The sequence below is a fragment of the Ruditapes philippinarum genome, unplaced genomic scaffold (genome assembly GCF_026571515.1).
Source record: "Ruditapes philippinarum isolate M1 unplaced genomic scaffold, ASM2657151v2 ctg591_1_1_1_1, whole genome shotgun sequence".
Taxonomy (NCBI): Eukaryota; Metazoa; Mollusca; class Bivalvia; order Venerida; family Veneridae; genus Ruditapes; species Ruditapes philippinarum.
Genome location: NW_026859721.1, coordinates 458,873 through 471,710, shown reverse-complemented (window position 1 = coordinate 471,710; position 12,838 = coordinate 458,873). Strand labels below are relative to the sequence as shown.

General features: G+C 33.7%; 1 protein-coding gene across 1 annotated transcript; it reads left to right on the top strand.

Moving 5' to 3' along the window:
* Positions 1–10,825: 10,825 nt before the first annotated feature.
* On the top strand, positions 10,826–12,242 carry LOC132757625 (steroid 17-alpha-hydroxylase/17,20 lyase-like). The gene is made up of 2 exons (XM_060748948.1): positions 10,826–11,089; positions 11,424–12,242. The coding sequence occupies exons 1-2, from the start codon at positions 10,826–10,828 to the stop codon at positions 12,225–12,227; spliced, it is 1,068 nt and encodes a 355-aa protein (XP_060604931.1). The 3' UTR covers positions 12,228–12,242.
* Positions 12,243–12,838: the final 596 nt, after the last annotated feature.

Here is a 12,838-nt window from a genome sequence, read left to right as displayed (position 1 = left end):
TCTTATAATATTTCATCAGAAAAAAAAATGTCCGAGAGATAATGCAAACCCGATTAGGCACCTATGAAAGATGGTACTTTCACCAGATAACACCAAAGAGAAATGATAACCATCGGAGATGGCGGAATAACACGAACAGATACGAAAGGTTGCAATCAATTTTGAGGGCCCTCCTTTTCCAAGTGGCTAAGAGTATTTCTTTAAATCCTGACCGAGACGTCGTATTCTCGCCACAAGTCGATGAATTGTTAAAGGGAGATAACACAAACTGAACAATGTAACGAGTTGGCGTACGAGTGGTCTCTCTTGTATCCATTATGACTAAGCAGTGTATCTGGATATTATCATGAATGTTATTTGCTTACAGTAGACATACTTTTCACATCATAAGGCTCAGAAAAAATATTTATTATATACTTTTAAATGAAATATTGAGAAATATTGATGAAATAAAATGCGTATTTTCATTTTCCGTATTTTCACTGTAAAAATTTATTTTTCACTGCAGTGAAACATATTTTCCGTATTTTCACTGGTGTCTTGCCGGACTACTTTCTTTTAAATTCTGCCAGTACTCAAAATTTGAGGGAAAGTCTTGCAAATTTTAATGTCCAGAAAGAGAAAAATGTATATAATAAACAGAAAATTCAAGTTTTTTCTATAAATACATGATTTATTTTCATCTTGTGACATGAAAATTACCATATTTCACTCGTGGCTACCGCCACTCATGAAATATTTATTTTCATACCACTCGATGAAAATAAATCATGTATTTATAGAAAAAACTTGAATATCCTCTATATCATTTCTTAATTTCGCCTAGAAAGTTTGTAATCAATAATTTGTACTATAAATGTTACATGCAGGTGATTTGATTTTACACGAAATTAAAGAGGCCGTTGTAAATATGCTATTAAACCCGCCTGGTGAGCTTAAAGCTGCATGCCTCCAGATGACCGAAATCATACTTGACAAAATTACTAAGATTTGAAGAAAAGTAAAAAAAAAGATTCAAGATAAATGTAATATTTTTCATGTTATGAGGCATTTATTACCAATTTTGCAGTATTTTTCACTATCTTTAGACTGCGCTACTAACGCGGTAAGGGCAAATTTGTATATTTTGACCTGGGTTTTTTTTGGTAATTTTTATGGTCTGTAAGTGCCGTTTGCAATTTGAAAATTATTTTCTTTGTTCATTTCGCAATATTTTACTTTTTAATACATTTTCAAAATTTTCATGAAAATTAGCATAAATCTGTAGACTTGCTGATTTAATAGAGGGTGGCAGGTGTGTGGGGTGGGAATGCGAAAACAATTCTGTGACATATTTTGGACCAGATGCAGAAAATATATCATACACTTGTGAAAACAAATTAATTTATGTACATGTAATAGCAAAGAATACTTTTTGCACGTAGGCATCTTTATGTGACTGAAATAACGTTGCAAACAGAAATTATTCCCCACCTTAATTTACGGTCCCCACCCCAATCCACTTAAAGAGACAATTTCAAGAAATATTATCACTGCGTATATTTCTATTTATAACGCTAAATTCTGCTATCAATAAAACAACAACAGCAACAAAAACATAAAACAAGAACAAACGAACAGGAATGAATAGAAGAATGTGTTTTACATATTGATATATATATGTAGTTCAACAGGGAAGTTTTCAGATATACGCTTCACAATTTCCTGTTAGTTAGGATAAGTATGCAATATAAAAGATACTTGATGGAAGTTTCTCTAGTTTCGAAATGTTGACTACGACGCACTGGTAAGGACATGTGATTAACTGTCATTCATTAAAATTTATTTATGAACAACGATAATCCCTTATATTTATGTATGTAGAGTAGATTTAATTTATTTTGAACAATACAATTCATATTATGCGAGCTTCAGGTGAGCAAAATATTGTTTTATTCAACGCGTTTAATAAATTAAGTATTGAATCTACACGAATATAATATTCTATTTATCACATTTCTGAAATAAGAACGGTTTTATAGATAAGACAGTCATTTTTCGCTGACGTGCCTACCGCATAGTGTAACGCGGACATGTTTGTATATCACGTGAATGACGTCAGGTCAAGGTGTTTTTACACTATTGTAATATCGTTATTATTAAATGGCTTTATTACACCCCTTTGCCGTGGTTGAATTTATTTCACACCATATAAAATGCATAACTGAAAGTGTACTCGTCATAAACTAAACATTTACTTTATTGTTTACTTTATAATTCTGCAACTGTTACTGTATGATGGCCCGATTTAGACGCCGTACTGTATGTAAATGCTATTTACTAAATAGATAGCATAGAGAAAGAAAAGAAAGTACGATGGTGACTAGAATCTATGTTTGGAATCCATCTTCTCTTAAAAGTTTCGGGCATATCGCTCTGGAACTTTCGGATGGATCCTATGTGAGTTGGTGGCCAAGGGAAGAACTTAGTTCGCTGGTCGATGCCATCACCGGCACACAGGCGAAGTGGTACGATGACTTTCAGAGTGAGTTAATGGTAAATGGGAATCCATCCAAAACGTATCATATGAGTGGATTGGATGAGGATAAAATTAGGAAGTTTTTCAAGAAACTTCTGGAAGGTTCAAAACGATGGGATCTGATGCAAAGAAGTTGTTCAAATGTGATATATCACGCTTTATGTGAGGGATCAGACTGGTTTGTGAATCGAGCTGGTGGAACAACGACACCATCGGCCGTCGCAGGACTTGCCGAGGCTTACACTAAGAATAAGGCTGACAAGAAGATTAAGATTGCAGGATTCTGCAAATAAAAAAAAAATAGAGAACTTTTGTGTATAGGATTTTTGAATGTTTTCTTGAGGTTTTGAAATTAAGTGAATTTTTATCAGTGAACAACAACAACAAAAACAATACACAAAAAAAAAACAACAACAAAAAAACAAAAACAATGCAAAACAGGAATAATGCACGGATTTTTTTTTACGTTGTTGATTTTTGTTCTAAAACTGTTTATTGTTGTGCGTGTTTGTGGGAGATTCTTATTATTTATTTGAGACAAGTATGTTAATGTCACATGATCAAATTCTAGAGGTGATATTTTCAGTGTATGTATTAAATAACCTGCCAAAAATTAACTATGACCTAAAATACGGTTTCAAGAGTTTTTATAAACACTTAATATCTAGTTGCTTCTAAAAGCGCCACTTATTTTTGAAAGCTTGTACAAAGTATTTAATATTTCAAGAGGAAGAATGACTGTTACGAGACATATATTTTTAACCCCCTTCCGCAAAGAGGGGAGGGTGTATTATATAGGAATGGCCTTCGTCTGTCTGTCTGTCTGTCCGTTCGTAAAAATTGTGTGCATTTTCCATAACTTTTAAACCGCTGATTTTTTTGTTTGTTGATAAATTAAATTGGCACAAGTGGTCACCATTATGAGACGATGTGCAAAGCGCAATAATTAGGTTACTACCCTAAGGTCAAGGTCACACTTAAAGGTCAAGTGTTAAAATGTCTACATTCCATATTGCTCCATAGCCTTTCAAACGCTGAAAAAATGAAATAACTGGTCACAAGTGATCACCAATATGAGACGATGTGCAGAGCACAATAATTGGGTTGCTACGCCAAAGCCAAGGTCACACTTAAAGGTCAAGTGTTAAAAAAGTTTACATTTTGTGTCCGCTTCTTAACTTTAAGCTGCTATAAATTTTTTGAAATAACTTGGCACAAGTGATAAAATAACATTACAATAGCTACAAAGTTGATCACCATTATGACATAGTGCAGAGCACAACGTTCAATCAAGTCATACCCTCAATGTCAAGGTCACACTCAAAGGTCAAATGCTAAAACATCTATTTTTCATGTCCCCTCTCTAACTTATTGAAAATTATTCAAATGTTTTAAAATCTAATCCCCTTCCGCAAAGCGGGGAGGGAATTATAGGTCTGACCTCCGTCTGTCAGTCTGTCCATCTTTCCGTTCGTAACACTTTCGTGTCGCTCCATAACTTTTAAACCGTTGAAAATGTTTTGCAATAACTTGGCAGAAGTGATCACCATTATAAGAGATGTGCAGAGCGCAATAATTGGGTTACTACCCCAAGGTCAAGGTCAAGGATAAAGGTCAAGTGTTAAGAGTCCATATTTTCCTGTCCGCTCCTTAATTTTTAAACTACTGAAACACATGGATAAGACATCATAACAACCATCATATGACACTATAAGGCAATTTTCATTAAATCTCTATAGTCAATAAAAACTCATGTACGCTATTCTTTAAAAAAAAAAAAGAATTAATTTTCAACTTTTAATATGTGTATATCAAAGACGTTGACATATTTTATCTCTTTTCGCATGTGAGAAGGAAGTAGTGAAAAATGCGCTAAGCGCTAAGTATTATAATTTATATATGGAAACAATGCTCTGTTACTTTGGAATATGCTTTAATCGTACCTTGTTGAAATTTTGCGACCCCTACCGATGTCATACTGAAACAGCACCCGAGCAAAAAGCAGGTACATTCACCCATCCACTCCAATGGTCCTACACATATATTTAGACCAAGCGAAACCCCTGTCGTTGTTATGATATTGTATGAGTTTGTATACTCTTTCTGCATTGTATTTCAAGGACATATTTTTTAAATACATACTAGTTAACACATTATGCATCACTTATTAATAGGTTAACGCGCTACTTATATTTCATTTCTTAAGTCGTATGTACTTATGTTAATTTGGCTTCGACACAAGGAAATGTTGGAAGCCACTTGTCATTTCCTGTATATCAAAAAATTATACACTTTTCATTGACATATGATTATGTGGATACATATTAAAAAAAAAACAATTCTAGTAGCTGATATTATAAAAAAAATAACAGGAAATGCTTTGAATAAAAAGAAGAGCAAGGTGCTACTCCAGTCCCGTCAAGTAAAAAGACCTTTATTTGAATCCTTATAATTCGTATTTTGAGTTTCGTTGTTTGTTAGATCCACTTAGTTCTTGACTCGAGAGTATCTAATTATTATTAATATTAGCATTACGAAATGCTAAAATGAAGGAACCAGGAGTCTGTTCAGATTGCATGTATGACTAGTGACACAGGGAACTGTAACTATAAAATTGGGGTACAAAATGAGCATGGAACGAGAGGACTACCTATACTTTGACTAGAAGATTGCATTTTAGTTTAGTCTATTGTTTTTGTTGAAGGATAGTTGTCATATATCTATTGCTTTCAAAGACCAATGCCCATAAAAATAACCTTACATATAATATAAACCGTGTCCGTTCTGTGCATTCTTACTATTGTATTCGACTCTCTTATCCATAGTTTGACGGAAATGGCCGAAAAGATGCGTTTGTCCTTAACACCATATATATTTTTCGTGTTACATACTAATTATGACATTTTTAGTCACCGAAAGTACGAAATGTACGTTGACAATGTTTCAGGTTTAGTTGTCATTGTATGCTTTCCGACATTGATTCTGATTGTCAATTATTGATTATTTTTCAATCTTAATATTACCAAAATATATGTCTTTTAATTTCCAACTGATGTCAAATAACGTTAATAAAGTTACTCATTATACATAAATTCCTGTAAATAAAAAGGAAGAATTATGTTTATTGAAATTCACTGGGATGTGACGAAATTAAATTTCACCTAGAAGTCAAAAGCATTCAGAATGTTTGGGCTTCATAGGAGCTCCATCTTGATATTAGGATGGCATAGTATCTAGTACCAGACGACAGAAAACAGTAAATTTGTGATTATTGAAAAGAGAAATCAAGGTTTAGTTTAAACAAGCAAATAGGTTATTCCCCATCATAGATTTATCTTAACTACAATGTATCATATAAAATGTTTAATGTCGTCCTAGCTTCTTCGTTTTATGTAAATACATAGTGCTCTCCCTTGTAATCGGACAAGGCATCAACATTGTTTCGTATGGTCTATTTCCAGGTTAAATCGACCTGTAAGTTATAGACTGTTTCAAAGTCAAAGCAAATTAACAGAATGAAATAAGCAAGCGATAAGTTCGGTGCTTTCTCAGCAACATTTATCCTTAGGAAATTACTTCTTAGAACTCAACAAAGCTATCGTAAATTATATAATTGAGTCGCGTCACGACAAAACCAACGTAATGCGTTTGCGACCAGCATGGATCCAGACCAGCCTGTGCATCTGCGCAGTCTGATCAGGATCCATGCTGTTCGCTATCAGTTTCTCTACTTGTAATAGGGTTTGTAAACGAACAGCATGGATCCTGATCAGACTGCGCGGATGCGCAGGCTGGTCTGGATCCATGCTGATCGCAAACCCATTATGCTGGTTTTGTCATGACGCGGCTCATATATATTAAAGATACAATATTTTATTTCCGGCTCCTCCACCTCGACTCCAGTTTCCTGGCCTCGTGTTCATCAAGAAAAGATCATGATCAGGATCAAGTGATCCTGGTTTTATTTTCATTGTTTAATGTTACTTAAATCATTTGTGTTTTGTTGAATTAAATTGTAAATATTCAAAATGGAAAAAAATGCTAATTTGCAAAGAAACCAAACTATTTTGGGAAAATATCAATAAATTATATAACAAATACAAAAATATTTGGATCAAAATAAGGATCAATTTTAGGATCAGTATCACTATTTGGATCAACTGTAATCATACTTTGGCAAATCCAGTTTTATCAAATTAATATTAGATATTTAATCTATGAAGATAAACAATGGAGAATATTAAAGTTTTCAAATTTGATCCTGATCTTGATCCTGATCCTTAAATCTTTGTGAACACGGGGTCTGTTTATAACCATATTTATAAATTTAGTATTGCACTAGAAGGATTTTGGTAGGCTAAACTTGTAATAACAAACATTTGCAAATTATGTTTTATAAACTTGATCACGTGTACACAATATTCACAACTGATTAGTTATTTATAGCGATCAAGGTTGTCTCTTAAATAAGACGAGCTTATCGATACTTTAATCTGTGCAGTTCTTTATACAACATTCAAAAGTCACAACGATTAACGATTGAATGACAAACTATTTATTAGTCGTGTATTATTATCAAATAATTTCTACAAACACTTGTTAAATCATATATGAAACAAACAACACTGTTATAAACATTTAGAACATGGGTTGGTTATGTTATGTATATAATATATTGTTAACAAATTACAGAAAAGACTTTCATACTGAATTATTACCATTCAAATCGCTTTCATTGTTAAAGATGCTTAAACACAAGATAATGATCAAAGAAAGTTAACAACACGGCTCTTTCTTGCAAACTCCAGACACTGATCTCGGCACAGCAATGGATACTTCTTTAAAGTTTTATTTACAAAAAGAGCTAAATTTTATCTTTTTATCCGTTTTATCATTTCCGTAAGCCTCAGCTAGTTCCGCGACGGCTTTAGGTGTTGTTGTATCACCAGCTCTACCCTTAAACCACTCCGACCCTTCACATAAAGCGTTATATATTACATTAGAACAACTCCTTTTCACCAAGTCCCATCGTTTAGAGCCTTCTAGAAGTTTTTTGAAATATTTCTTTATGTTTTCTTCATTTAAATCGAACAAATTAAACGTTTTGCTTGGATTCCCATTCACCTTCAATTCACTTGGGAAGTCATCGAACCACTTTGCTTCCGTACCAGCAATGGCTTCCGCGACGTTTTTCATTTCTTCTTTAGGCCACCAACTCACATATGACCCGTCCGATAGTTCCAAAGCAATATGCCCAAAACTTTTAGAAGAAGCAGAATCCCAAAAATAAATTCTCGTCACCATGTTCAACACTTTACGGACAAACACAAAACTACCAGTCCACAATAAAATCCCGTTTATGTAATGCAATACCTTTATACATAGATATCAACACAAAATACATATTTCTATGCTTTAACTTGTTTATGTTTAAAACTGGTTCATTATTATTTATATAGCTAGGAAAATAACAACATAAAAATGTATTCCAAAACTTAATCTTCGCATTATCTTTTTAAAACCATACTACAATTAATCCAGTTGTACTAGCATGTTAAATTTATAATGTAGATATTAGGCTGATTAAATGTGTATTCCTGCAATCATGTGTACACAGATGCATGTTCTGTAGTCTAAATATAACATACTGTAACCAGCATAAACTTATAACCCGTTAATTCATTTGGTTTTGGTTTGTAATATAATTAAGGTACAATTTAATGTATAACCGCCCTAACAACTGAAAAATTGACACTATAGGCCATGCAAAATTTAAAAGAACATTACCGTTGGGTAAACGAGTTATGGCTACTTTTCTGAACTTAAGCTTGTATGTTAGAAGAGCCTTTTTCAGAAATGAGGAACCTTTATCTACAGTATCATCCTTATAAAAATATTTCCCATTAATCTTATTGTTAAGGAAAAAATAATAATTATCAGCTAGCAATCCACACAAGCAAAATTATTGTTTCTACAATATGTATAAAAATGTATGTTACCCTACCCACCCATTTAAACATGTGTTTGACTATTCTACTTAAGGCCTCAACAGACGGTAGGATTTTGAAGTACAACACCAATTAAAACTAAGATGTACAGGCAAATCTTCATGTGTGAAGGCTACTATTTCTTGAATTCAGAAGCCTTAAGTCTAGATGTAAGGGATAGGACATGTTCTATTCGTACAGATTTCTACAGACCTCCCACAATGACAAGTAACAGATTACCAAAGTATCTCCTGCTAATGGGGGTAATGAATGAAATTCAAGAACAATTAGGGCTAAAAGGTAATCATAGTAGTAAGATGGGGTAAAAATGATGTTGAAAAAAAAACTCTTCAGGAGACCCAAATTTGTGTTAGGTTCGAATCCCAAATTATTCCGAAAATGATAATGTCGACGGTATTGAACTGTTCTCTAATAAGGGGAGGGAAAGTTTTTTGTAGGCGGCCGGATAGCTTAGTCAGTAGAGCCGCAGAACGGTATTCCGAGGGTCCCAGGTTTGAGTCTCGGTCAGGCTTTACATTAAAAAATATATATATATACATTGTATATATATTTAAATGGAGGTGTTTCAATCATTACTCATGGCGAAAAAAGTATTTAGTGAGTAAAGTATGTAAAGGATCAATTGGGAGGGATCCTTTTTAGTGAAACCTCAGATGATTCCTACAGTGTAGAATTACCGTCTGAATGCAAGTGTTGTATTGCTTTGAAAAACGTACATCTTATCTCTAATTAGTGTTGTACACCTAAATCCTACCGTCTGTTAAGGCCTTTAGAGAGCCTAAAAAATCCCTAAATTTAACTAAAATTAGGGACTGTTTTCAAAGTTTTCCTAAACGTTTTCAGAAATATATGTGTTGATCTTGTATAATAACAAAATCTCCGTCAATATGTTATGCAACTGCTATGTAAAATTTAGACTATAACTTGGTACAGTAAAATGTATGGTGTAACTAAATGAAAAGTTGGTCTATCCATCTATTGAATTTTCATACCGTAACGATGTGTAAATTATAACTACCATTTACGGATTAACTCTTAACCTACTGAATTTGGTTAATGGATGGGTCCATCTTCGAATTTGGAGCAGTCCATTTAAAATTTGAGGGATTTCAACTTTAAAATAGATAATAATTCTCCGATCCATTTCATCGCATCTTAAACCTTAACTACTTTTATGGTTATAAAATAATCATATACAGCACACTAAAAAGCAAATGTAGGGTAATGCATTTATACATATCAGATTGCAGATTTTACCCTTCACAACTGTAGACCATGAATTATGTTTATTAAGCCATTTAAACTCTAAATATAGCTTTTCACATACGAGGGATGATCCAGAAATATCCGGAATAAAGTCTCAGGTTTAAAAGTATTTATAATACGTTCAAATTAACAAAACACACTATACGACCAACAGCATCGTCAAAATTGACAAAACCGCCTTCAAAATGCCTGTGCCACTAACACACCCTTGTATGGCTAACTTGCTATGTTAATTTATGAGATTTCCTTTAGAATGAGACTTCCCGAACTGCTGACACAAGCTTATGACAGTGTCGTTTTTCGGAATCTTTGATGACCAAGCTTTCAAATAAATGAAATTCGCAACTACCCATAGTCGTGTCACAAAATTTAAAGCTCAAACGGCACGACATTTCAGTATGACCTTCATTAGGGTTATACACGACGTTCCAGAGACTTTTTAAAAAAGATTCACGAGTAGTGTATCATTCTCTTTGGTGTACAATAACATATCGACGTATGTTGCATTAGATTAGGGCGATACCCTGGTTATTTAAAGTGTACTGAAATGGTACTATACGGCATTCAATAACTACCATTTTATGAATGAGTTTTACAGATGAAAATTACGAGAATAATGGACACATCCGGAGATTTATGGGCCACCCCTCGTATTTTTATCAAAGTATGATGGTGTGGAAGTTGATATACCTGTTATGTAGGACGATTTTAATTTTTTGTAAAATATTTAACGACATTAGTGATTCATAAGTGTATTGTAATTCATTTTAAGGTTAAATAGAAAGGAAAAATATTGTTACTATTGGCATTCATTTCTATGAAGTTCAAAATTAACTTTTTAAAAATCACTTATCGTTCACTTTTGATGTGAAATAAAATTGATCGAAACGGAAAATTTATGATTAAATATTGAGACAAACAAAATAATGGATGTATCACTTACATTGAGTGGTAAAATACTAACTTTAATAACATTACTTGTGTTGTTATGGTGGACAAAATGGTCTAGTAAAAAACGGTATCCACCAGGACCATGGGGACTTCCTATTCTGGAACACCTGAGAATATAAAACCGGAGATAAAGTATTTGCAGTGGCAGCAAAAGTACGGGGATATTTTCCGTATTCGCTTAGGTAGTTGGAAAACGATAATTGTTAATGGATATGAAGCTATTAAAGATACAGTGGAGCAAAAGGACGATGTCTTCTCGGGTAGACCCGACTTAACAACCCAAATTGCTTCCAAAGAAGCATTGGATGGTATAGAAAGTATGTCGTTGTGTAACTGTTTCACCCACGTATGTTCAAGACAGGAAACGAACAATTATGGCAATAAGAAAATACTTAAATAATTGTGAATATTCTCTAAATGATCTATTTCGGGAAGAAGCTGAAAAATTAACAGAAAAACTATTGAGTTATCCATGTAATGAGCCCGTATCTATAGATTTGGATATTCAGATGGCTGTTATAAGTGCAATTTATCAGATGTTATACGGCAGAGGAAAAGAAGATGAAAGTACACCACAATTGAGATTGATCATGAAATCCTCGGAGACATTTAGTAATTTTGTCACTTCTGAAAACTTATTTGATGTTATGCCTTGGTTAAGGTATGCTTGGAACACATAGGTGGACCAATTTAAAACAGCGTTAAAAGCAACTGCTTGTGTCGCAAAATCGAAAATTTCTGAACACAAAACTTCATGCATAAATGACCAAACAAGAGATATTCTAGATGCCTTATGTGAGCTATCAGAGGATTTACCTGATAATGATAGTGACGGTAATATATCAGCCACACTTTTACAATTTCAAATTTGGACATTGCAAGGTGCCGGGTTTGATACAACAAATCGCCTGTTACTGTTCATCATCTTATATCTGACTAAATACCCAGACGTACAGGAGCGTGCACAGAAAGAGATTGATCAAGAGTTAGGAAGTTACAGGAATATCTCTTGGGATAATCAAACTAAACTCCCGTACGTAATGGCAACTATTCTTGAAGTAATGCGAAAAACAACCATAGTTCCATTTGCCCTGCCCCATTATACCCTCAGAGATACGAAATTGCAAGAATACGACATCGAAAAAGACACGGTTGTTATCTTTAACCTTAATTCAGTTGCTTATGAAGAGACATATTGGGGTGATCCTGATAACTTTAGACCAGAAAGACTTCTTGATGATTCCGGTAAACTTGACAGGGAAATGTGCTCGCATATTTATCTACTTTCATTTGGTGCTGGAAGGCGACAATGCCCCGGTGAGACTTTAGCGGAAATGGACATTTTCATTGCAACTGCAACCTTGTTACAGCGCTATTCGCTTCGGAAAGATGACGACCGTGACCTTGATCTTGAACCTAATCGAGGTCTAGTTCTCACACCAAAACCATATTTAAAGTTATCGTACAACGAAGAACGTAGATAAGGTTGTCGTCATCAATCTAAAAATCATGAGGCCTGCAGTATCGAAAAATTTAGGTCAGAGATGTTATTTTAGTTTGTACCAAAAGGTTGGAGCATAACAGAAATGTGGTGTATAAATTCACAAATTGGTTCAAGTGCCATTTAATACAGATTTTGTCTCCATATCATGTTATCGCTTAATTTGGGTACTGTTCTATATTTTCCATGACTTTTCTTGGAATCGTTCAAAGGATTTGCACTGATTTTGTCTGAAAAGTACATGAAACATTTATAACATATAAGTTTCGTAAGCAATGGATTGTATAATCATAACACAGAATACATAACAAGTTAAATGTTGATGCTTCCCATCAAAGACGCCTCGAAATGATGTGAACAGTCGCAGGTAATGTACAAATCAGCCTTGACAATTGTTCTCTATATTACAGTTGAATATCCGAAGCATAATTATAAATTTTTCTTCATGTTTTTTTGGTATGTGCGCGTTGTTTAGTAATTAAGTTGCATACTTTTGATAAAATTGTATAAATTCCATAGGGAAACGGCACAGTGTTGGGATAGTGTAAAAAGTAATTCTAGAAAATAATATATAGTTTATATGTAATATTATAT

What these genes read in the sequence shown, in the direction of transcription:
- LOC132757625 (XM_060748948.1), top strand. Translation starts at nt 10,826, where the DNA reads ATGGGGACTTCCTATTCTGGAACACCTGAGAATATAAAACCGGAGATA. An exon ending in TGTGTAACTGTTTCACCCAC is followed by an intron (nt 11,090 to 11,423) that starts GTATGTTCAAGA and finishes TGGAACACATAG; the next exon opens with GTGGACCAATTTAAAACAGC.